Source organism: Pelodiscus sinensis, chromosome 6, assembly GCF_052426305.1.
Source record: "Pelodiscus sinensis isolate ZL-2025 chromosome 6, ASM5242630v1, whole genome shotgun sequence".
NCBI classification, from domain to species: Eukaryota; Metazoa; Chordata; order Testudines; family Trionychidae; genus Pelodiscus; species Pelodiscus sinensis.
In genome coordinates, this window is record NC_143057.1 from 97974475 (window position 1) to 97998791 (window position 24317).

The following is a 24317-nucleotide window of genomic DNA, read 5'->3' on the forward strand; positions in this document are numbered from 1 at the left end:
TCCTTGTTGCACAAGCTTAAAGCCACTGTAATCAGTCTCTTTCACAATACAAGTCACATTGGAATCCAGGTCTTTGGCTGTGTAAAAGGCATTAAGCCAGACTACCACTTTGGCACACTATCACCATTGCTATTGCTGTACTAGGAATTCTGGGGGGCTGCACAACTTTTCGGAATGGAAGGAGTGGAGAAAAGATGGATCAGGCTCCCAACCCCACGGCCAGCATATGGTCCAGATATATATCTCACTGTGGCCACCACATGAGCTAGAAGGTTACTTACCTCCTAGGAAGAAAGTGAGAGACTTGCAGAGCTCCCTTCCAAACTATCTTATTTCTACCCACCGGACTCAGTACGTGACTCCAGCTGCATTCTCCCCCCACTCCTTAGTTCTAGGGAGGGAGGGAAGAGAGCACTAAGCTGCCAGGGTTCACTCCTTTTTTTTGCTTTTTTGTTTTTTTTGTTTGAAATAATAGTTTTTGGCTACTGTCAAATATTGTGGTTAGTCTTGTAGTTCAAGTGCTTGAAACCTGAACCTTCAGCTTTTCAGCACAGGACTCTAACATGATAGCACGAGCAGTAAGAAAGCTTGTTGGAAATTAAAGCTTTAGCTAATGTGGTTTGTTTGCTTGGCACTGCATGTGATCTCAGGCTGGTTCTGTAAAATATAATGAAAATGTCATAATTAATTTCTCTTTACTTCTGCTCAGGACTTGTGCTAATCACAATAAAAATGAATGTCATATTAAAAAAAATACTTTGAATAGCAAAAAAAGTGAATTCAGTTTAGAATTGGCTAGCCCAGCAGCTAACATATACTCATAGCTCAGACTAATGATGATAAAAGAATGTATCCACTGTATTACCCTACTGCTATTTTATAGCATCCAAAGATGTGCTAAGTGTTTTACAGAATCCAGGAAGCTATGGCCATTCCCGAAAGAATTTACAATCCTAAATTAGAGAAGGTTCTTCATTCTGGACAGTACCTTTCAGCATCCAGTCATATTGCCTCTTCCTAGTCCTCTCAGTTTTCGCTCTCAGTATATGCTGGAAGAAGGACTATTTCTTCGTCTCTTGATTTGATGGCACCCTGATGGCTCCATGATTACACAAGAATTCTAAGCAGCATCTGTATTAATTACATTAAAAACCTTACACTAGAAAGGTTATTTAGGTTACAAACTAGTCCTCAAAGGTTAGGAAATGCTACATTTCCAGATGTTCTTGCCACCTTAATTCTGCCTCTATTCTGCATCCTGAATGAGGCAGGGGGTCAGCATTAATAACAGGGTTGGAGCATATAATTAATGGACTGGAACAATGCACAGGCACAGGAGGGCAGAATGAAGGTCATGTGCCTATTTTAAGACTGATATTTCTTAACTTTTGAATGATTGAGTCTGTGGTGTAAATAACATGCTTTTTATATCGTGGTGGATTTGTGTGTGTAGTTGCTGAGGTTTATTTTTAGAAGAAAAAAGGTAAAGTATCTATGCTACAAAAAGAAGTTACTCACCCTGTGCAGTAACGATTGTTCTTCGAGATGCGTGTCCCGTGGGTGCTCCACTGTAGGTGTCGGCTTGTCCTGGCGCCGCAGATCAGAGATCTTTTCTAGCCGTAGTCTGCCAGACCACGCAGGCGCGAAATACGGCTCGTGGCTTTTCGCGCCGTTTGAGCGCCGCTGGTCCGGCTCCCGCCAGTTCCTCCTGCCTCCTGGTCTGAAAGACAAAATAATAGATTCCAAAGAGGGGAGGAGGGCGGGTCGTGGAGCACTCACGGGACACGCATCTCGAAGAACAATCGTTACTGCACAGGGTGAGTAACTTCTTTTTCTTCTTCGAGCAGTGTCCCGTGGGTGCTCCACTGTAGGTGAATGTACAGCAGTAGCTCGCAAATGGAAGAGGGTTCGGAGCTAGCGTGCCCTAGGTGAGGATAACACTGCTGTCGCCACCGTGGAATCAGGTATTAACAAGTTCGGGATGGCGTAATGCGTGGCGAAGGTTAGGTTGGAAGACCACGTAGCAGCTCTGCAGATATCTATCAAGGGGACTCCCTTGAGGAATGCAGTGGACGTAGCGACTGCCCGAGTCGAGTGGGCCCTCAGGGTTGAGGGCAGTGGTTTCTTACGTAGTTCATAACAGGTCCTTATGCACTGTACGATAGTAGAAGAGATGCGTTGAGCGGACAATGGGCGGCCTTTAGAATGGTCCGTCATTGATATTAATAACGAGTCCGTCACTCGAAAGGGTCTGGTCCTCTCGATATAAAAGGCGAGAGCCCATCTGACGTCCAAAGTGTGCAGGCGTGCGTGTTCTGGTGACGCATGTGGTTTGGGATGGAATACAGGGAGGATTATAGGCTCGTTGATGTGAAATCGAGAGATCACTTTGGGGTGAAAACGTGGTTGCGTTCGGAGTATTACTGCTTGGTGCGTAAAAATTGTATAAGGAGGAGAAGCTGATAGTGCAGCTAGCTCACTCACTGTCCTCACGGAAGTAATGGCCAATAAGAAAATGACCTTCATGGACAGGTCATATAAAGTGCAGGTCGCTAGCGGTTCGAAGGGTCTGGCCGTTAGGGAATTGAGAACCATTTTGAGGTCCCAAGGATCCGCCGGTTGAGTATAGTACGGGTACAGGTTGGACATTCCCTTCAAGAACCTTTTAGTTGTTGGATGGGAAAATACTGAGCATCCGTCGACCGGCTGGTGAAAGGCTGCAATTGCAGCGACATGAACCCTGATGGAAGCGCAGGTGAGGCCTGAATTCTTGAGGTATACCAGATAGTCTAGGATACACTGCAGGGGTGAGGAGACTGGGTTCAGATCCTTTTGGGAACACCACGATGAGAAGCGTGACCATTTGGAAAGGTAAGTAGTCCGCATAGATAGTTTTCTACTGTTCAGTAAAATGTGTTTGACAGATTGTGAGCATAACACTTCTGACTGTTGGAACCAACTAGGTACCAAGCCGTCAGCGCGAGATAGTTCACCTGCGGATGAAGAAGGGAGCGATGATTCTGGGATAGGAGATCGTGTCGAGCTGGCAGAGGAAACGGAGGATGCATCGACATGCGATGTAGGTATGGATACCATGTTTGCCTGGGCCAGGCTGGGGCTATTAGGATTACTGTGGCCCTTTCTCGAATTATTTTCTCCACCACCCTTGGAATTAGGGGTGTGGGTGGGAATGCATAAAGTAGGTGACGCCCCCAGTTGTATAGGAAAGCGTCGCCTTTTGAATTTCGTCCAATCCCCGCTCTCGAGCAATACCGAGGACATTTTGCATTGTGAGAAGTGGCAAAGAGGTCCACTAGCGGGAAACCCCATCGTTGAAATATTATTGAAAGCACTGCAGGGTGAAGCTTCCACTCGTGATTGAGAGAAAAATGCCTGCTGAGGGCGTCTGCCGTTACATTGTGATGGCCCTGGAGGTATTCTGCGATTAGGAAGACGTTGTGTCTATTGCACATGTTCTATAGACGTACTGCTTCCGCGCACAAGGAGTGGGACCTGGCGCCTCCTTGCTTGTTTATGTAATAAACGGTCGTCATATTGTCTGTAAGGACTCGTATGACGTGGTCGTGAATGATGGGAAGGAAGTGTTGACATGCCTTTTACACTGCCCTGAGCTCCAGGAAGTTGATGTGCGTCAGCGACTCGTCTGGTGACCATAGGCCTTGTACGTGTTCGGGCCCGAGATGCGCACCCCATCCAGTGAGTGACGCATCTGTTGTCAATTGCACCGACGGTTGGGGGCGATGAAAGGGTACGCCCAACAGCAGATTGTTTGGGATTGTCCACCAAGCAAGTGATTTCTTGACATGGGTGAGAACTGTTATTGTCCTGTGGGCATCGCGTACATTGGGGGGGCAGATTCGAGCCATCCAATGTTGAATGCATCGCAAATGTAACCGTGCATGTTTCACCACATATGTTGTGGAGGCCATGTGTCCCATAAGCTGTAGGCACCGTAGTATGGGAACCTTTGGGCTGACGAGTAAAATCTGGATCAAGTCCTGCATCGTGTGGAACCTCTCCATCGGTAATGATGCGCGTTCGGTCGTAGAGTCTAGACGAGCGCCTATGAACTGTATTGTTTGGTGTAGTTCCAATGATGACTTTGGAACATTGAGAATGAGACCCAGTTCGTGGAAGAGCATGCGTGTTGTCTGAGTGGCACTGAGCGATTCCTGTAACCATTGGGCTCTTATTAGGCAATCGTCGAGGTATGGAAAAATCATTATGTGTAGGCGACGTAGGTATGCGGTCACCACAGCCAGGGTCTTGGAGAAAACCCATGGAGCCGACGAGAGACCGAACGGCAGGACCTTGTATTGGAAATGGTCTGTACCGATTTGGAAGCGTAGGAATCGTCAGTGCGCCGGATGGATCGCAATGTGGAAGTATGCGTCCTGAAGATCGAGGGATGTGAACCACTCCCCGTTCTGAAGTGCTGGGATGATTGTAGTTAGGGTAACCATTCGAAAGCGTTGTTTTCGCAAGAAACGGTTGAGGTCGTGAAGATCTAGTGTCGGTCTCCATCCCCCTGATTTCTTTTCCGTTACGAAGTACCGGGAGTAAAAACCTCTGCCCTTGAATTCGTCCGGAACAGGCTCTATTGCTCCAACGGTGAGTAGACGGGCAACTTCTTGCCTGAGCAAAATCTCGTGAGATGGGTCCCTGAAAAGGGACGGGGCAGGGGGGGATGGATGAGGTAGCGACGTGAATGGAATGGTGTAACCGAGATGAATTGTTTGGAGGACCCATTTGTCGGTGGTGATGTAGGCCCGTCGATGAAGGTACAGCCTGAGGCGGTGATGAAATATCGCCTTCGTAGCACTCAGAATGGCATTGACAGGAATGGTTCTCAACCCCTCGAGGGACGCGTCAAACTTGCTGCCTGGTACCCTGTTGGGAAGTTGCTTTGGGTGGCAGGCGTCTGTGCTGTTGCCGCTGCCTACCCCTTTGTTGGTCCTGAGGCCTATACTGAGGGGATTGCCGAAGGGGGGGCCTCTGCCTCTGGTAGGGCGTATATCGCTTTCTACGGTATGGAAGAGTGTACACGTCGAGTGTTTTCAGAGTGGTTCTGGAATCTTTCCCCGAGTGGAGAAGTCGGTCAGTCTTCTCGAAGAAGAGGTTCTGCCTGTCAAAGGGTAAGTCCTCAACCTTCAAAAACAGGTCCTTAGGAGCAGAGGACTGTTGCAGCCAGGATGCTCTGCGCATAACAACTGATGTAGCTGTCGTGCGAGTTGCCGTGTCAGCTGTATCCAGAGCAATATGTAAGACTGTTCCGGAGGCTGTGTAGCCCTCTTTTATAACAGCCTTTAGAATGTCTCGTTTTGTCTCTGGAATATGTTGAAGCAATGGCACAAGCTTGGCGTAGTTGTCGAAGTTGTGATTCGCCAGCAGTGCGGAATAATTGGCCATTCGTAATGTGAGTGTTGCCGAGGAATAAACTTTACATCCGAATAAATCGAGATGCTTACTATCCCTGTCTGCGGCAGTAGGCTTGTGCTGTGGCATCTTTGCCTTCTGCTGAACTGCATTCACAACCAGGGAGTTAGGTTGTGGGTGCGTGAAAAGAAATTCCATCCCTTTGGCGGGGACAAAATACTTTTTATCCGCCTTCTTATTTGTCGGCGGGGTGGATGCCGAGGACTGCCAAATGTCATCCGCAATTTCGAGAATGGCCGCATCCAGTGGCAGCGAGATCTTTGGTTGGTGAGTGTGCTTGATATTGCGAAGGAGATGGGTGTTGTTTTTGCTCCACATCGCCCAACTGTACGTTTTGACTCTCCGCTACCCTTTTGAATAACTCTTGAAACTGGCGCAGATCGTCAGATGGTGAGGTGTCTCCCTGAAAAACTGCATCGTCGGGGGACGGTGAGGAATGGTGTGCGGGTGACTGATCAGGTTCGGGATCCCGAACGGGAAGAGGTTGTCCGACGCGAGAGGGAGACCTGGAGGAAGTTGAGGGGGCAGAAGAAGAATGGTGTTTTTGCACGAGATGGGTTTGCGGAGACCGGCGTTGATGATAGGATGACCTATGATGATGATAGGGGGACGTGGAACGACGGGATCTCATCGAGTATCCCGAATGGGTTGAAAGCTGTGGTGATCTTGGTGATCGCGACCTCTCTCTATAATATGTGCTGCGACTGGGTGAGCGAAGATCACGATGGTAAGAATGACTGGAACGTGGTGATGTATGGCCGGTACGAGAGTACTCAGAGTACTGTGGAGATGGGGAGCGTACTTCGGGAGAGAACTCAGGGCTCAGTGATAAAGAAGATAATCTCCTGGGTGTATGGACCGGTGGTGCTAGCAAATGCTCCGGTGGAGAGGAAGCCGGGGTGGAAATGACCAAGTGCGGGATTATTTCCACTGACATTGGAGGAATCCGTGCCGAGGTGGTCCCCATCGCTGTCGTTGATTGTCTCGGTACAGGTGATTGCCTCCGCTCCGGAGATCTACTCAGAGGAGAAGGTCGTCACGGTGCCGGTGAACGTCCTTCTGATGGCTGCCTGTGGTGAGACAATCCTTTCGGTGCCAGAGGACGACTCGGTGCCAGCATGGTCGAAGCCGGGGAGCACCCCGGTGCCGATGAGCGTTGAGGCTCTTGCTGTCTGGTGGGAGGCGGTGGTCGATTCGGTGCTGACAGAGCAGGATGGGAAGGATGCTCGGGAGTTCCCGAGTGTCGTCTCGTTAGAGGTCTAGCCTGAGGCAGTGTCGAAGTGAGGTCGTGCACTGGAGGATGACTAGTCTCCGCCGGTCGTTTGGGCGCACCTTTCGGCGCCGGTGAGTGTCCCGGTGCAGGTGAGCGCCTCAGTACCGGAGAGCGTCTCAATGGTGGAGAGCGTCTCGGTGCCGGTGAGCGGCTCGGTGCTGGAGAGCGGCTACATGCCTGAGAGCACCTCGGTGCCGGGGAGCGCCTCAGTGCCGGGGAGCGGCTACGGCTCGGTGCTGGGGAGCGGCTCGGTGCCGGTGGGCGCTCCGTGCCGGGAGCGGTTCTCAAAGCCGTAGAAGTCCCTGTGAATGGTTTAGAGACCAAGGGGATGGCTGAGATGGTTGAACCCGATATAGAAGGGCTCGGGGCCAACTTACTCCGGCTGTCTTTAGGCGGCCTCGCAACACTTGCGTGCGGTGCCGTTGACATCCCTGGCTTGTCGTCTGCACCCGATCTTGAAGGTGGAAGGGATCGCGTCGGAGATGGTTGTCTCTTAGCTTTCTTAGTTTGCTCCGCGTGTCCCTTGGATTGTTTGACTTCAGGCTGTAAGGCTTTGTCAAACAAGAGGACCTTTAGACGCATGTCCCTGTCCCGCCTAGCCCTGGCTGTCAGTTTGGAGCAGTGGGGACATTTCTGGGGTATGTGGCCTTCCCCAAGGCGCCTGATGCATAGGGAGTGGCCATCAGAGGCAGGCATTGCCTCGTGGCATTCGCCACACTTCTTAAAGCCCGGCATTTAGGAAGAACAACTAACTATTGAAGAAAAATGTTTTTTTTAAACGACTAACGACTAGATTACTAACTACAACTTTAAACTCTATACAATAACTCTATACAATAACTATATTTCGTCTCTCTATATCTGTAGTGAAACAGTGTTCGCAAGAGAGACGTTGTTCCGTCCGCTGCCGAGGACGGTCAGGAGGAACTGGTGGGAGCCGGACCAGCGGCACTCAAACGGCGCGAAAAGCCACTAGCCGTACTTCGCGCATGCGTGGTCTGGCAGACTACGGCTAGAAAAGATCTCCGATCTGTGGCACCGGGACAAGCCGACACCTACAGTGGAGCACCCACGGGACACTGCTCGAAGAACAACAACCCTTTCCCCCCCCCCATTCATGTTTTTGTGTTTGAAACCTGAACCTTGAATTCTGCAGCGCACACTTCTGTTACTTGAGCTACAAGACCTAACGGATACGTCTACACAGCAGTGTTATTTTGGAATAACTGATGTTATTCCAAAATAACAAAGAGCATGTCTACACTACAAGCCATTATTTCAAAATAATGTCAAGCTAGTGGACTTCTTACTCTGACTTATTGTAACCCTCTTTTTAAAAGGAGTAAGAAGTTGAAGGAAGAGTGCTCTTCCTTCGACTTCTTGCTGTGTAGACAGCACTAAAAGCTGAATTAAGCTATTTTGACTTTAGCCTTGCTGTGCAGACATATCCTATGTTACCTGATAGCAGGAGAAAGCTGTTGTTTCAAATAGGGAAACAGGGTGACCCACTAGAGACAGATGAAATGTAGACTCTTCCCCTTTACTTAATAATTAACTGTTCTTTGGGTCTCTCACTCTGTCAAGGAATCATGATTCAGATTCCTTTCATTATTGAGACAAGCCAGAACAAGTATGACTTAGCCAGACCTCCTTCACTTCTCATACTTTAGGTTTGGAATTAAATGGAATCCAGATCTCATATCATAATAATTGTACAGTTTGTGCTTCAAAACAGCAACTGATCTGAGGCTTTGTTAAAACTCATCCTGCAGTAGCTTGGTCGGTATCTCTCATTCTGTAATCTGTAAATACATTACAGAGACTGGATGAGAAATGCAGCACAGTCTGTAACATTGTTCAGTCTTTTTTTCCTGTGTTTATTCACCAGCTTGGCTAAAGTATATTGAAATGTGTCCAATCGTCCCAAAGAATTTTTAAAAACTGCTGCTTGTGTGTTTCTTTTCATCTTTATTTGAATGTTGTTTTTCAAGTTCATGAAACTTGTTCATGTTTGACATTTAGTTAAACTGTTCGGGGGAAGCTGAGATTAATTAGGTCATTTCAAATTAGCAAAGCAGAATCATTCAACCACAATGTGTGGGGAGGAGAAATGTCTTCACATTACATTCCAGATTCTAAATGTCACACACAATAGAAACAAAGTAATACTACATAACAAAGTTAACACACGGGAATCACAATATACACCAAGTTTGAGTTTTACACATTACTTAAAAAAATTATAATATGCTTTTGATGAATACTCAACTGTTCGCATGGAATAACAACAATAGTCCAGATTGTGCTCTGTGGACAGATGCAGAACTGAAAATTGGTAAAATGGAGCACAAGAATATCACACCAGCATAAGATACTCTCTGAGATCAGAGCCAGGGAACCAGACCTATGCAGGATTGGGGAAGTAGGAAAGACACCTTTGTACCAAGTTTTCCTTGTCTTCCCCCATCCATAAGCGGCTCTGTGTACTCCATAGCAATAGAGGAGGATATGGGCCATTTGCTTTCATTTATACAGAACTTTTCTTCCTGAAAGAGCTCCACATCTGCACAAACTATAGTCTGACTTTTAGAAGTCTCTCGTGGAACGAGGTGTACCGGTAGTTCGAATTAGAGAGCCTAATTCAAACTACCTACTCCGTGCCGTGTGTAGCCACGGGCCCGGAGTCTGCACTAACGGGGATTTAAAAATGGCGGCACCCGGCAAGATGCAAATGAAGCCCGGGATATTTAAATCCCAGGCTTCATTTGCAACTTCAAATGCCTACATTAGCCACCCTAGTTTGAACTAGGGTGGCAGTGTAGACATACCCTTAGAAAGTGAGTAGTTCTAGGCTTAGGGATTCCTCAGATGTATCTTCGAAATGACCGGTTATGTCCTCACTACCAACCATCGAGGGCACTCTTGTGTGTAACTTTTACAAAGAGATAAAATGTTATAGACTGCAGGGATTTACTCACATTCTGTAGGAGGGTTGACATAGTCGTAAGCAATTTCAGGAGTGCTGTTTCTCCCTCTGGTTCCCAGGCACGTGTAGGTCTCCTTTTCCCTGACTCGGGGAGCTACCCACTGAGGTAGATCAAAGCTGTACTAAAAAAAATTAGTAGATCAAAACTGTGTTTAGTGAGAGAGTTGCATCTGGCCAAACCCTATGTATGCATCTAAAAAGCATGGAACTAAAGCATTAAGGGGAAGGACTTGTGCATTCCTTTTCACCTCTGTATTGCCTACAGCACTGTCCGTAGTACAATCCAATGCTCCAGAAAGCTTTTCATTTCCATCTCCAACTGATACCTACAAGTAAATACATACACCAGCCTCATCAAATTGTTACTCAAAACCTTAACAGTGACCTCAACAGTGTTAAAGCACAATAACTTCCCAACTGTATGTAATGAACAACAGTCTACTATGCTGAATTGATTAGAACTGATATAAAACCATCTCTTAATGTCTTGAGTCAGAGTGCAAATCTTAGGGAGGGTTGGACTGCATTATCAAACAATAATATTGCAGGCAATGTGAAGGTAGAAAACAGGGCTCAAGTCTTTCTCTTTATGGATTCTTATTCCCAGGCTTTTCAGATTTTTGTGGTTGTGTGTCCTACTACAGCAGGTAATTTTTGTTTGCTAATTTAAATTGAGTCTTAGAGCAGAGAAAGAAAACCCTCAGGCTGGCCCAGCATTAAACAAACAACTCGATCTTCATATGGTACTTTTTCTGTTGTGAAACAACTTCTATTATAAACATGGCATTTAGAGTTGCTTTTTCTTTAAATTTCAAGATGACCAAATTGTTTCATAAATCTCTGATCTCACTGCCAGTTTATTAGTGCTGCTGGCTATAAACCAGTTGACTGATGTCAATTTCGTAATAAAGAGTGACAAAACTGGACAAAGGGCTCATGGAAAGTAGGAGTGGGACTGAACAATTGTAAATCTGAATATGAGGCTATAGCAGTAGTTCCCAACCTTTTCCAGATGGGAACCCATTTTTACAATTCAGGAACACTTGGTAACCCAAGGCAATTAAACAAGGGGTGGAGAGGGGGCAGAGCCATCTGGGGAGACACTTGGCGACCCTTTTGAAATGTAATGGTGACCCATATTTGGGTCCCAACCCATAGGTTGGGAAACCCTGGGCTATAGGTTCTTTTGTGAGATGGTTTTTCTGCTTTTATAGTAAAAAAAAGTTTGTGTTTTCTTGTGGGGCATATGTCCATGCATCCATCTCTCTCTCTCTCTCTCTCTCTCACATCATCCTTATTTCAATGTCATGTAATAAAGTACATGAATATGCTTATTTAACATTACCAAACAATACACTATTTAGCATGACACCAGAAAAGATTCTTCCAGGTTAAATTATGAATTGAATTAGCTACACTGCCAGTTGGTATTTCAGTTTTGCTCCTTATTACATATATTAATAAAGAAGTAATCTTTGGTGTCATCCCAGACCTCAAATGCATTAATTCAGCTGTCCTGTGCACAGCCACCTCCCACCTCTGAACCCACACACAGAGACCTGTTGACTTCTGTGGTGTTTACTGGGTAGAATCATCTGCCAAATCATCACTCTGGGAGCCCCTATAGTCTTTGCCCGGTTTTCAATTTGTTCTGTTCTCTCACTATTCCCTGCCCTGTTTGTCACTGAGGGTACGTCTAGACTACAGGGTTTTGTCGACGGAAGTTTTGTCGACAGATACTGTCGACAAAGAGCATCTAGACACATTCAGTTCTGTTGACAAAGCAAGCTGCTTTGTCGACAAAACCCTGTAGTCTAGACGCAACCCTACAGGCAATAACACCTTCTGTCGACAGAACTCTGTCGACAGAAGGTGTTATGCCTTGTAAAATGAGGTTTACCAGCGTCGACAAAACTGCTGAGTTCTGTCGACATTAGTTTTGTCGACAAAAGTCCACTTTTGTCGACAAAACTCAGTAGTCTAGACATACCCTGAAGCCTTTTTAAGAAAAGCTTGTTCCAATTATGGTCCTTACTAGTAGGTTGCTACTATAGTTTTCTTGGTTAGTGCAGACAGTAATTAACAATATTCTAAATTACTTTATTAGGCTGCTTAGTGCTTATCCATAAAACACTTGCAGTACCGATAGATAGGGCTTTAGGCATTGGTTCCTGATTTGTCAGACATGTGCTTGCTTAATTATGCCTTCATGAGACTTGACCTCAACTGCAATGCTCAAAGGCTTAAAGTTACATAAACACAGAAGTATCTACAGGATTGGATCCTGAGGGATAACTGCTGCTTTAATATGTCTGCACTCTGTGGCTTGTTACTAACAAAGCCATACTGTTAGTTATTTTTGAAGTGAGGTACATTTGGAATGTACCTAGATGTCAAACATTTCAATAAAAACTTTATGGCTAAATACACAGCACAACAAAACCATTCTTAGTCATCCCAGGACACTGAGGTATTTTTATTTTAATTCATTTCAGAGACAAGTTCCAACTAAGTAGTGTTGTGAGCACAACTGTTAAAGGGAAAAGATGCAAAAGGGAGACAAAAAAGACTGACTGTTATAACCCACGGACTGTGTTAAAAGCATAACTAATAAAAAGATTGGAATCTTTTGGAAATCATTGAAGCAAAAATGGTGTGTTGAAAATTAGATCTAATTTGTGGAGAAAATAATGGAAAGATGGGCTATTCTGCCCATTACTCATTTTTGGGATTCTCAAAAAGAGACACTTGGTGGGGATAAAAAGCTAGCTACATAACACAGGCTTACTGCAGGATAGGACAGGAGCCAGCTTCACTATCATGACTGTCACTCCTGGGACTCCAGATCTTCTTTGTCCTCGACCTGAGAGATGTCCTGACCAGGTCAATCCAGAGAGAGGAAAACAGATGACATTGACGTTGGGGCTATGTCTACGCTACAGAGTTTTTTCAGAAAAACAGTTTTTCTGAAAAAACTTGATATACATCCACACTGCAATCGTGTTCTTTGGTGGCAAAAAATCAAAAGAACAGAGGGTTTTTTCTGACATTGGTAAACTTCTTTCTATAAGGAAGAAGCCTTTTTCCAAAAGAGCTCTTTTGGAAAAAGGCGTGTGTGGACGGGGAAGAGGGCATTCTTTCGAAAGAAGAGGAAAGAGGAAAAAGCACAGGTGTTCTGGTGGCCATTCCATCCACAGTAATTACAGCTTAAATCGAGATAGTGTGGACACACTCTTTTGGAAGAAGTTTTTTTGGAAGATCTCTTCCGGAAAAGTTTCTTCCGAAAGAAGCCTGCAGTTTAGACTCAGCCGTGATCAAACACTGCTTGGGCTATGATATTTTGTCTGTGTGTTCTTTTCCTTTCTTACCTTATTTTCTCTCTCTCTGATCTCTCTGTTCTTTCTGTCTAATAAATGTCTGGGGTAGCTGGCCAAGACTGCACATGTTGCCACACTGCCAGGACAGCTATAAACAAAGCCCTAAATATCATGATTCTAGTACAAATTTGCCTAGGCTGAGAATGGCTGATCAGACCATGTGCTGGCCAATGTTCTCCAGTAGCAACACTGCAAATCTCAGTCAAGAGCAGAGATAGAAGCTACATTTTCTATCTGTTCCTGCCTTTTTGTGTGTGTTTATCTTGTTCTGTCTTCCAGGAAAAAGGATTAAGCTGTACCAACATCAGCAAGTACAGCTCCAGTTCATCTCAAATATTTATCTTTTTCCTCAAAAGAATGGTTCTGACCATCTTTAATAGTATATAAGAGACTGTCAAACAAGGGCAGTGGTAGTTACTTCTAAAAGAGGGAACAGGCAATGCTGTTAACATGAAAATATTTTTTAATACTTCACATCTCAAATGCTTTAATCTTTATCCCCCTTCTTTTCTGTGTCTTTAGTAACAAGTCAACAAAAATGAATGATGTGCTTGGTACTAAGCATGGTACTAAACAGACTGGGGTCATTTTACGCCAAACCCCAAATCTTGTTTAACACTGTTTAACGTTGGATAATAAATGGGTCATGTTAACGCCTTTGACTCTTTGGATCCATGTATTTCATCTGAATTAGTACAATAGGGTCAGAAAGAGGCTCCCCTTGCTGTCACAGGGTACCAAATGAGTGAAGAACCAGGCTGTTGTCTACCCTGGCTGGCAACAGCCATGTAGTCACAATCCTGCTGTCTCTAAAGATGGGGAACAGAACACCAGAGATGTGATCTCACAAGCCAATTTCCTCTCCTCAACCTTGACAGCATTGAGAAAAGGATATTGGCTTGTGAGATCACATCTCTGGTCTCCCGCAACCCTGCTATCTTTAGGGGGAGAGAGGAGCTGGGGACCTCAGAAAAGCGTGATAGAGGTCACTAAGTCCATTTTTTTCCTTGCGGTAGCATAGGCTGGCATAGTGACTATAACATAGTTATCATAATCCCTCCTGATGATGTATCATTTATAGACATAATCTGTAAGTAATATTGGAGGAGAGCTCCCAATATTCAAGAAAGAAGCAAAAAAGAGCCTTAGTTCACTTTCATGCCTATTTCCCAGTTCTTACATTGTCATAACTCTATATATTCCTGTATAGTCTTAAGAAAAGATCTGAAGCCCTGATTAAAGCTTGTAATGCTAGGAAACTCCTTTAATTTTTTTTAAATGTCAGTGTTTTATTTAGCTTCTAGGCACTGTCTGTGGGAAGAGAGGATTAAAAATCAGAGGTGAGGGAGATAGGAGGGTAGCCTAATGGGGTGTTCAGTGAACGAGGAGCATGTATATTATTGCATATTGAAAATGAGCAAGCCATATTGAGTAATAACCAGTTAAAACCAGAACAATGAAGGAAGGATATATTTGTGATGGTGCTATGAGCAAGGAGAAATGAAGAAGTCTCTGGGGCTATGTCTACACTGCAGTGCTATTTCAGGATACCAAAGTATCCCAAAATAGCTATCCTGTGTCTTCACAGCAAGCCCGTTATTTCAGGCTTGCTATTCTGGCGTCCCTGTAAACCTCATTCTATGAGGAGTAAGGGACGTTTTGGAATAGCGCTTTATTTTGAAATGTGGTGCTGTGTAGACCGTCAAATGACAAAATAAGCTATTTTGAAATAGTATTTAAATAAGATATGCAATTTGTGAAGCTCAAATTGCATATCTTATTTCAGTTATGGTGCAGTGTAAATGCACCCTCAAATGTCAATGATTGCAACTGAGATTTAAGTAGTGTTCATTAGCTTACTCTGCAGCAGCTTTCAGTGAAAAGAAGCACACTGCATTAATGACAGTACTTTAATAATATTTTACATTTGTACAGCTCCTTTCCCCTATAGATTGCATTACCATTCATGTAAAGGGAAATTATAAAGTTGTATTATAATGATCCACTGTTAAGATACTGGATAAGTTAACTTTGCAGACAACCTTTTGTGCTTTCCAGATTAATTACATATCAGTGTACCTAGAACAAACACATGCAAAAATGAGTAGCAAATTCCAGAATGATCAAATGAAGTGACTCAGGTATTTCCAAACCAGTGTTATAACAAATTAATGTCTGGATTTTCCACCGTGCTATATCTGATGCACAGAGCATAGTGTACTTGCACTTTTCCCTCTGAGTCAGTTCTGAACTGATGCCCAGGCTGAGTGTTAGAGTTCATGCTGGAGGAGTCTCTGTTTTGGAAAGGGATGAAAAAGAAATGCCTTGATCACCTGGGTTCATTAATATTGCCTGGCCCATTTTACAAAAGTAGGCATACTATCTCCTAATTTATCCCTACAGGGCACCCGGTAAATCACAGGGGACAATGGTGACAGGGTCAGAGGGGCAGTCGTGTTAGTCTGAATCTGCAAGAACAATGAAAAGTCCCGCGGCACCTTATAGACCAGTGGTTTCCAACCTTTTTACACCCAAGATCACTCTATTCTCCTCCTGTCCATCACTTGCTATCCCCAGCCCTTACTTACACGCTCTGATAAACAGTTTATTTTAAATTATGCGATACATACAATTAAAATCACGAGTTTATAGTTATGAAATAAATGGTCTGTTTTTTATTCATGCTATTTAAATCTATAGCATTTATAATTATACATTTTGTGGGGACAGAGTACTGCGGCTGGGGGCAGGGGGGAGGGAACAGGGTGCTAGGAGGGCAGAGGACAGGGTTCTGCAGCAGGGGACAGAGTGCCAGTGGGGACAGGTTTCTGCAGCTGGGGACAGGGTGCCACTGGGGACAGAGTTCGGGGAGTGGGGACGGGAATGGGGACAGAGTTCTGTAGCTGGGGACAGAGGAGTGGGGACAACATTCTGTAGTTGAGGACAGGGGAGTAAAGACAGCGTTCTGTAGCTGGGGACGGGAGTGGGAACAGCGTTCTGTAGCTGGGGACGGGAGTGGGGACAGCATTCTGTAGGTGGGGACAGGGGAGTGGGGACAGCATTCTATGGCTTGGGAGTGGGGGCTGCGGAGTGGGGTGCCAGTGGAGGCAGAAAGTCCTCTGCATCTCCCTCCTCCCAGCATTCTTCCCCCTCCCCAGGGAAACCAGCGCATGCCTGCCCCGGGGCCGACCCCCCCCCCATGCAGGGAAGCCCCGCGCGCGCCTGCCCAGGGGACCGACCCCCCTACCTGCGCAGGGAAGCCCCGTGCATGCCGCCTGCCCCGGGGACAGCACTCCCCCCCCGTGCAGGAAAGCCCTGTGCGTGCTTGTCCCCGCGTCAACCCCCCCGCGCTGGGAAGCCCCACGCAAACGCCTGCTCCGAGGCCAACCCCCCCGCACGCGCGCTAGGAAACTCCCTGCGCCCCTCCCGCGGGGCTGACTCACCCCTCCTGTGTGGTGCAGGGGGCCAGCAGAGCAGCTAGCGCACTTCTGGAACTGCCGGAAGTGGCGCTAAGCTGCGGGACTTCAGAAGCCGACACTACCTCTGTTTTCTCTTGAGGTAAGTAGTGGGGCTTCTGAGGGGTGGGAAGGAAATGGGGGCGGGGCGGACAGGACGCCTCGCGAGCGACTGGTCGAGGCCTCGAGATCGACCAGTAGCTCGCAATCGACATGTTGGTGACCACAGCCTTAGAGACTAACAAAAAATGTAGATGGTATCATGAGCTTTCGTGGGCACAACCCACTTCTTCAGATGAATGACCCTGCAAACTAAAGTAATAGAAATTAGATGAAATAGTGCAAAGTGCAAGGTTGTGCATTTAGGGACAATCAACAAAAATCTGTGCTATTCCCAAAATTGTTTGTAGAAACCCAGTTGAATGCTTAGAGCCCCTAGCAAACTGATCATCTTTAATGATTCAAGGCTGGATTTTTCCCAGATTGCACTATTTATCTGTTAAAAAGGAGAAGTTTTACAAAGGTTAGGTGTTGCTTCCAATGCGTTTGGAGATTACCTTTGCAAATTTAGCGCATACTAGGATGAGACTTTAATTGCTGGAAAGATTTACATATTTATATTGCCTAAAGGTTTGGAAACTTTTTATCATTAGCAAAGCACCATAGATTACAGAAATACACATAAGTAGAAGCAAAGAAAAAATCAAGTGAGGACACTAATTGTAACTGAATTTTTCTTTATTATTTTTAAAAAACAGAAGGCCAGATCCTCAGATGACTTCAGTGGAGCTACACTGATTTACACCAGTGGAAATTTTTTATATAACTCACTGAAGCAATGAAGGTCCCTGGCCTGGCAGAATAGATCTCTGTTCTTAAATAGGGTTCTTCCTATTTGTTATAGTGTGCATATAGCTGATGCTAGTCTTATCTGGATTCTTGCTGGCATGTAATGTTCAATAAGAAGTTAGGACAAAGGTCTTGATTTAAGCCTGCATGAGGTCACTGAATTCAGTGGAGTTATGCTGCTGTGAAACTAGAGTAATGCAGTGGAGAGCCAAGCTTTGTGGTCTTTGACATTTAAGCTATTTTTAATAGATCTGTACTAGAGAGCGGGCTCAGTTGAGCTGCATGCTGGGTACCTTTTCCAAAGTGCATCTTTGAGAGGACAGCTCTCATTTATGCTTATTTGTCCACCCCCCCCCCTCCCCCGTAGGGGCTCAGATGCCAACCAGGGATCATGCTGTGGACTTTTATGTTGGGAGAATCCTCAAATGGCTGTTTTATGCAATTTTAAGGCCTTTTTATGTCTATAGTAATGTAAAATGCCTGTATTATGGGCCAGAATTTGGCCCATTAATTTGTATAGGACTCTAGGATTAGGGTCTGTATATTTGTTCCCAGAAACCCAATACCTCAGAACAATCTGAAACATGCCAACTGGTAAGTACCAAAAGTACCATCTGCTAATTATAGTACTGGCACAGATCTATATCAACGTTCCCTGTGTTAATGCCCTTAGAAAGCCGTTCTGACAAGTCCCTCTCTATAATTGAAATCATGACAGCTTTTCATGATTGACAATTGCTACAATGTAGTTATAGGGAATCCAATGAAAATGGGTGAGGTTGTTAATTTAAAATGCAGAGATTGTGCTATCTGAGGAAAAAATCTCATCTAAAACTCATTTTTAAACTCCCAAAATTAATGGATGTTTGGAATTGCTTAATAATAATAATAATAATAATAGAATAATAAATAAAATTTCCAAACACACCTTCATTGTGAAGGAGTTAAATCCTAATTCTTAATGTGAATTAGCACCAGTATTTATGAGAGTTCTTTATAATGCTGTGTTTCTGTTCTCTTTTGTAATCACAGAATAACCTTTTTTAAAAGCAGTAAAGTTAAAAAGACCAGAGAGTGGCTTTACAATGATACATAACACATTGTTTCTATCGTGTAAGAATTGCTAAACTGAAGTCTATTTCAGAAGCACAAGTTATTGCAAATGTTGGAAGTGATTTTAGGAGCCCAAGGACCTTGTGGACCATGAACTCACTCCCTGCAAACTTAACTACGCAGATGGCTGGAAATGTGCTTTTGTACATTCATCTGTTAATGCGAAGGTCCCAATGCAGACATTAACACTTGAGAGCATTATGTGGATTTGGAACAATCTCTGGAAGAGTTGGGTTCCATACAAAATTATTCTGACAGTCTGCAACAGAGATAATCCTGCCCTACTTCCATGCCAAACACCTGACTTCCAATGAAGAAGCAAGATATACTGAGCCAGTCTCACTCCTAGACCCACTCATGTAATGGGGTTCAATTTCCTCCACTCTTCACAGCAGCACCCCAGCCCAGTGATGACATAATGAACAAAAAAGAATAGTTAATAATTATTTTAGGTAAAAAAGAAGCACTGTGCAAACATAGTAAGAAAAGGTCTCAGCTCTGAAGTGTAAATACAAGACAGATAAAGGATGAGAGAGAAAACAGGTGATCGATCCATTCCACTCTCTCAGGGAGTCAGGAACAAAGCTCATGTTTCCTAGTTTCTAGCCAGGTCTCCTAGTCATTGGACCACACGTCCACACACGGTCTACAATGTTTTACAAGTGTTCTCACACTATGGCAATTTAAAAGATATCAAGAAAGCCCGAACTTTTTTTCTTTAAAAAAGAAGGGGAGAGAAGAAAAGAGGTTATGTTTGGTTTCATTATTAGAAATGTAGGTGTAGCATACCTAGTTCTTTTCAGAAAGACTCTATGAACAACTTGAGAATGAATACGTTTATGGTGATGTTATCAGAGACACCACACAAGTAAAATTGGATCCTCCAAGTAGAGACAAACACAGAAGAAAAATCCTGTTCCTCTGATAGACTCATATACTGTAGAAGAAATTTGGTATGGGGATCTTTTCAGAGCTTTCCTTCACCTTAGTCTCCTCCTGCAGGTATTACTGCACAAGTGGGTGTTCTGACTCAAAGGACTAATTTCTGACTAAGGTAGGACTAAGGATGGCAGAATCAGGCTCTGAGTGTTCCAAAAGTACTAATTAATTTTAATTTTGCATGTATGGTATAATTACTGACTTGCCTTCCATGAAAGTGAAATACTGAGATGGGTGGTTCATCTCTTAATCTTAGGAAAAGCTCGTCACACAATGTCTGTTTGATTGTTAATTGCTTTTAATAGTCCTGTTTGGCCAGTTCTACCCAACAAGTATCACCAGAGACAGGTAGTAGATTTCTTAAGACATGGATAATAGCATAAACAAAGCTAGCAAGGAGAATAGGGAAAACATTACTGATAATTTCTGGGGTAACCAACAGAGGCAAAACAAATTCAGAGGACATTAAGTGCACGTGTACACTGCAACAATATTTCAAATAACTAGTGCTATTCTGAAATAACTTAGTCCGCGTCTACACAGCAGGCAGTTATTTTGAAATAGTGTCAAAATACTGTCAAGCTGGAGGACTTCTTACTCTAGCTCCTGTAACCTTCATTGTACAAGGAATAAGGGAAGGTGGAGGAAGAGTGTTCTATTTTGAAATCAGTGCTGTGTAGTCACTCCCTATTTCGAAATAAGCTATTTTGAAATAAGATACGCAATTGACATAACTCGAAATGAGCTATGCAAATTGAACTAAGCCCTGAAAGTTTAGATGCACCCTAACTTGGTTTTAAATATCCTTTATTGCTCAACTGAAATAAAGGGGAGAGGGATAAAAGAAAGGAAAAGAAAAGAAGACAGGAGGAAGGAGAGGATATTTTATGGTATCTGGGATAAGTTTATTATCAAGAAAGGATGTATTCTAGTTAAAGAACAATATGTTTTTTGAGAGTACATCTCCTGCCTTCTCCCATCTTTCTTCTCCAAGAAGATATGTATAGATTTTAATATCAGAAGAGACCATTCTGATCATGTAGTCTGACCTACATAATACAGTCATGACAACATAAGTTGAACTTGAACATCATGGCTGTGTCTACACTGGCATGTTCTTGCACGAAAACGGCCGCTTTTGTGCAAAAACATGCCGCCTGTCTACACTGGTCGCGCGTTCTTGCGCAAGTAAACTGACATTGTACTGTAGAAAATCAGGGCTTCTTGCATGAGAACTCTGACGCTCCTTCTCAGGAAAAAGCCCTCTTGCGCAAGAGCTCTTCCAGAAGAGGCCAGTGTAGACAAGCAACATGAATTTCTTGCGCAAGAAGCCCCTATGATTAAAATGGCCATTGGAGCTTTCTTGCAGAAGAGAGCATCTACACTGCCATGGATGCTCTTGCACAAAAGCACATCTCTTACGCAAAAGCACATGCCAGTGTAGACGCTCTCTTGTGGAACAGTTTTTGCACAAGAACTATTCCACAAAAGAGTACTTGCGCAAGATGCTGCCAGTGTAGACGTAGCATGTGATTTCAGTGCTTTACTAGACATTCCTAAGAGGCAGATAAAGTGAAAGACGATGCATATTGTAGGAAATAAACATTTCAGCCATATTTTGTGTGCCCCGTTCAGCACATGTCTAATTTTAAGCAGCTGGATAGTATCACTGACATAAATGAGACTAATTCTGTGCTTAAAGTTAGATGTACCCTGATGAATTGGTGCTTGGACAGGAAAGAGTCTCTCTTTTTTCGTAGTCGGGAACCCAATTCATGGTTTATGAGACTTAATAACAGTTCTGCCAGTGTAAATGAGCCATAAAATCATTGTAACTGATCACTACACAATGTTCCTGGCATAGGGAAAACTGGAGTGAGATTTGAAAGTTCTAATGTTTGTTTTGTATGTATTGAACATTTTTTTAAAAATCTTGATGTTCAACATGATTTCTTCTTCTGCTAGACATGGGCACTACAAGCTACATAACCAATGATACAGCTCAGCAACAGAGCTATTCCAAGAATAGTAAATGTGGATCACACATGACAACAATCATATTGATTTTTATGTTGGTGTGTGAGTAGGCAAAAAACCTTCCTGAGGGAATGTTCCTCCCAAAGGCTGGGTAGAGTGAAACTACCCCCAACCTGAACTATATAACTAAATGGCCATGGCTATTCCCCTAATTTCTGTGGACTGGCTTTTGGACTGAGACCTCCATAATGGCACAAATAAGCCACATGCCACAAAGACATGTATCAGCAGGAATTACTTCTCCATCCCGTTACTTATTCCCAGCTTCTGACAGAGGCTAGGGATACCATTCCTAGCCACCTTGGTTTATAGCCATTGATGGCCCTCTCCTCATGTATTTATCTAGCTCTTTTTGAACCCTGTGAAAGGCCTTGGTTTTCACAACATCCTCTGGCAAGGAGTTCCACAGGTTGGCTGTGGTATGTGAAGAAATACTACCTTTTGTTTGTTTTAAACCTGCTACTTATTAAATGTACTTATATGTACCACCCTAAATTTAAACTCCAAAGAACTGGTGATAGAGCATCTTCTTTCCTTTGTCGATTTGCCTGTTTTCGACCTCCCAGGTAAAGCACAAAGCCCATTCACTTACTGACATATTGTGGGAGGGATACATGGGAAACCTCAGAGCACTTTGGGTCTAGTGTTTCCATGTGTGGTGAATGCCAGGAATCTGCCTACAAGTTTCTTAATATGTAGATGTTTTGAGAAGCTTGAATGATTTTTTTGTGTTTTATATCAGTATTCAGATGCTGATTTTTCCATCAGCCTTTTCAATCAAAACAAAAATGCTTACAAAAGGATTTCACTAGGGTGAAAAATGTAACTTTTTCAATTATGTTTCTATCTTAAAAACATCTTTTTATGAGGGACACTCTCTTTTTCACACACACATCCCCAGCCCTTTTTCCAGAGGTGGTGGTGAAATAAGTAAAAAACTAGCGTTTTAAAAAATTATACTGACAACCTTAATTGTGGAATTCATGGGTGTTTTAGGGCTAGACTTTGCCTACAAGGCCTTACTCCGAGTCCTTAATGTTCTGTTTTGGATGTAATGTTCTAATTAAAAACAACCAAAACTATCCATTGGAACCATATTGACCCCACCTCCACCTGGGTTATCAGGAGGGTTTGGACAGCTAGATCCACAGCACAAGCTGCTGCAGGTTGTACCAGGAGAGTGACTGATGGGCTACAGCTACTGGCTGACAGCAGAGCACTCCAGAGACTCTGGACCCCTGAGATCAAGAGGGGAAAATTGTGTAGGCTTACATACCACTCTGCCCCTTATTCCTCCCCCCGCCGCCCTGGGGCGGTCACACCACCAGATGGAGCCTTGCCCTCACACCAGGCTCTCCAAGGCCTGGGCCAGTGGGGTGGCTGATGAGGCGCGGACTGCACGAGGCTCCTGCACGTTCTCACCGCCCAGCGCGAGCGACTGCACTTCGGCCAACTCTCGCCTTCCCTCCCTGCAGTCAGGCGGCTACCGCCAGGGGGCGGAGCCGCTGAGGAAGGTGAGGGCGGCTCCTGGCCAGGGGGCGGGCAAAGAATCTCGGCGCGCGGGCGGCTGCGGGGGAAGGGAGACGTAGCGCGCTGACGATCAAGGCGATTGGCAGGTCTGCGGTTGCGCGGTGCCGGAGAGAGACGTTTCTTGGCCCAAGCCCGGCCCTGCGCGCGCCTCACCTCAGGGGCCGCCCCTTCCTTAAAGCCCCAGCCCGGCTAGGAGCCGCAGCGGCGGCAGCAGTAGCAGCCAGTGCCAGGCGCCGTTGGCCCCAGCGCTTCGCCCCGTGGCGCTGACTGAATGCGGCAGAGCCCCTCCCGCTCCACCGAGGCTCCAAATTCCGCCGAATCCCGCACCCCTCGCAGCGCAGCCTTCTCCGGCACCCAGAGCTGGCAGGATGTTTGACAAGACGCGGCTGCCCTTCGTGTTCCTAGATGTGGTGTGCGTGGTGCTGGGTACGTCTCGGGCCGGTCTCCGGTTGCTTCGGGGCACTGCTTTCTCGCGCTGCTCCGCTTGTTGTCGCTGTGCGGGGCGCGGAGCTTGGCACCCTCCCTGCCGCGGTGCGGGCTCCGCGCCTGGCTGCAGTAGGGCTGCGCTCGGCTCGGGTAACGCGCTAAGCACGGGCTGTCCCTCCTCCCCTGGGGAAGAGGCTGCTCTGGCTGCCAGCACAGGGGCAGCTTTCCCTGGCGCTCTGCTTCCACTGTTCTGCCCTCACCATTCCGCCCTTCCCCGCCCGCTGTCTTCTCCCTCCGCACCACGCGGCTGGGAGCCTTTCGCCGGCCCTTCTCTGCCTTTCACTCGGAGAAACCTGGTCGCTGTGGCTGTCCCAAAGCCAGATGGTCAGTAGCTGACTAACGTAGTTAATGGAGTTAAACAAGAAGCACTTACATAGTGTCATCGTTGTCTGTAAACAGCCAAGGTGAAGCATTTGAGGGGGTTATCATCAAGCAGCGCTAGTTCCACCACAAAAATAGATGCCTCGGGCTATTTTTCTATAGGTTTTTTTTGAGGTTTACTAGGACTTTGTCCCTTCCTTTGGCTAGGTATGTTAAAGTAGTTGACCTGCTTGTGACAGTGGTGATGACGAGGACATGAATATCTTTCTAGAAGGCTAAGCCTTACTAATTTTGTCTTGTGTAACCTGATGCAAATCATCTCTCAACTTCTTCTCGTGGTCTCTAAACCTGTTCAGTTTTTTAGTTTTCATCTGCTTTGACAGTCAATGAGTTGCAAATTCACTCTGGTTCCAGTACAGGGAACTTCTATATTTCCTAGGCTTTGTCTTTTGGAAAGTTCTTTGGTTTAGATAACCCACTTTCTTCTGCAGAAA

At 45.1% G+C, this 24317-nt stretch overlaps 1 protein-coding gene and 1 long non-coding RNA gene across 7 annotated transcripts in view; one reads left to right on the forward strand and one right to left on the reverse strand.

The window, feature by feature from the left end:
- Positions 1-2: 2 nt before the first annotated feature.
- Positions 3-24166, reverse strand: LOC142829951 (uncharacterized). 3 transcript variants are annotated; one of them, XR_016349935.1, is made up of 4 exons: positions 23876-24160; positions 9709-9838; positions 989-1131; positions 3-657 (listed from the first exon to the last, which is right to left on the reverse strand). It is a non-coding gene; the product is annotated as an uncharacterized LOC142829951 (long non-coding RNA). The 3 variants fall into 3 exon arrangements; XR_016349934.1 differs by having other exon boundaries at positions 3-1131; positions 23876-24166; XR_016349936.1 differs by lacking the exon at positions 23876-24160 and adding an exon at positions 9965-10945 and having other exon boundaries at positions 3-1131.
- The window catches only part of PLPP1 (phospholipid phosphatase 1), a 165462-nt gene continuing 164188 nt past the window's right edge, over positions 23044-24317 (forward strand). For 2 of the 4 annotated variants that reach the window (XM_089779391.1, XM_075932460.2), the window contains exon 1: positions 23064-23442. In XM_089779391.1, the coding sequence (XP_089635517.1) occupies positions 23385-23442 (58 nt within the window). In that variant the 5' untranslated portion in view covers positions 23064-23384. Of the gene's footprint in view, positions 23443-24317 lie in introns of all 4 variants that reach the window. The other 2 variants (XM_075932461.2, XM_075932459.2) reach the window with 2 other exon arrangements.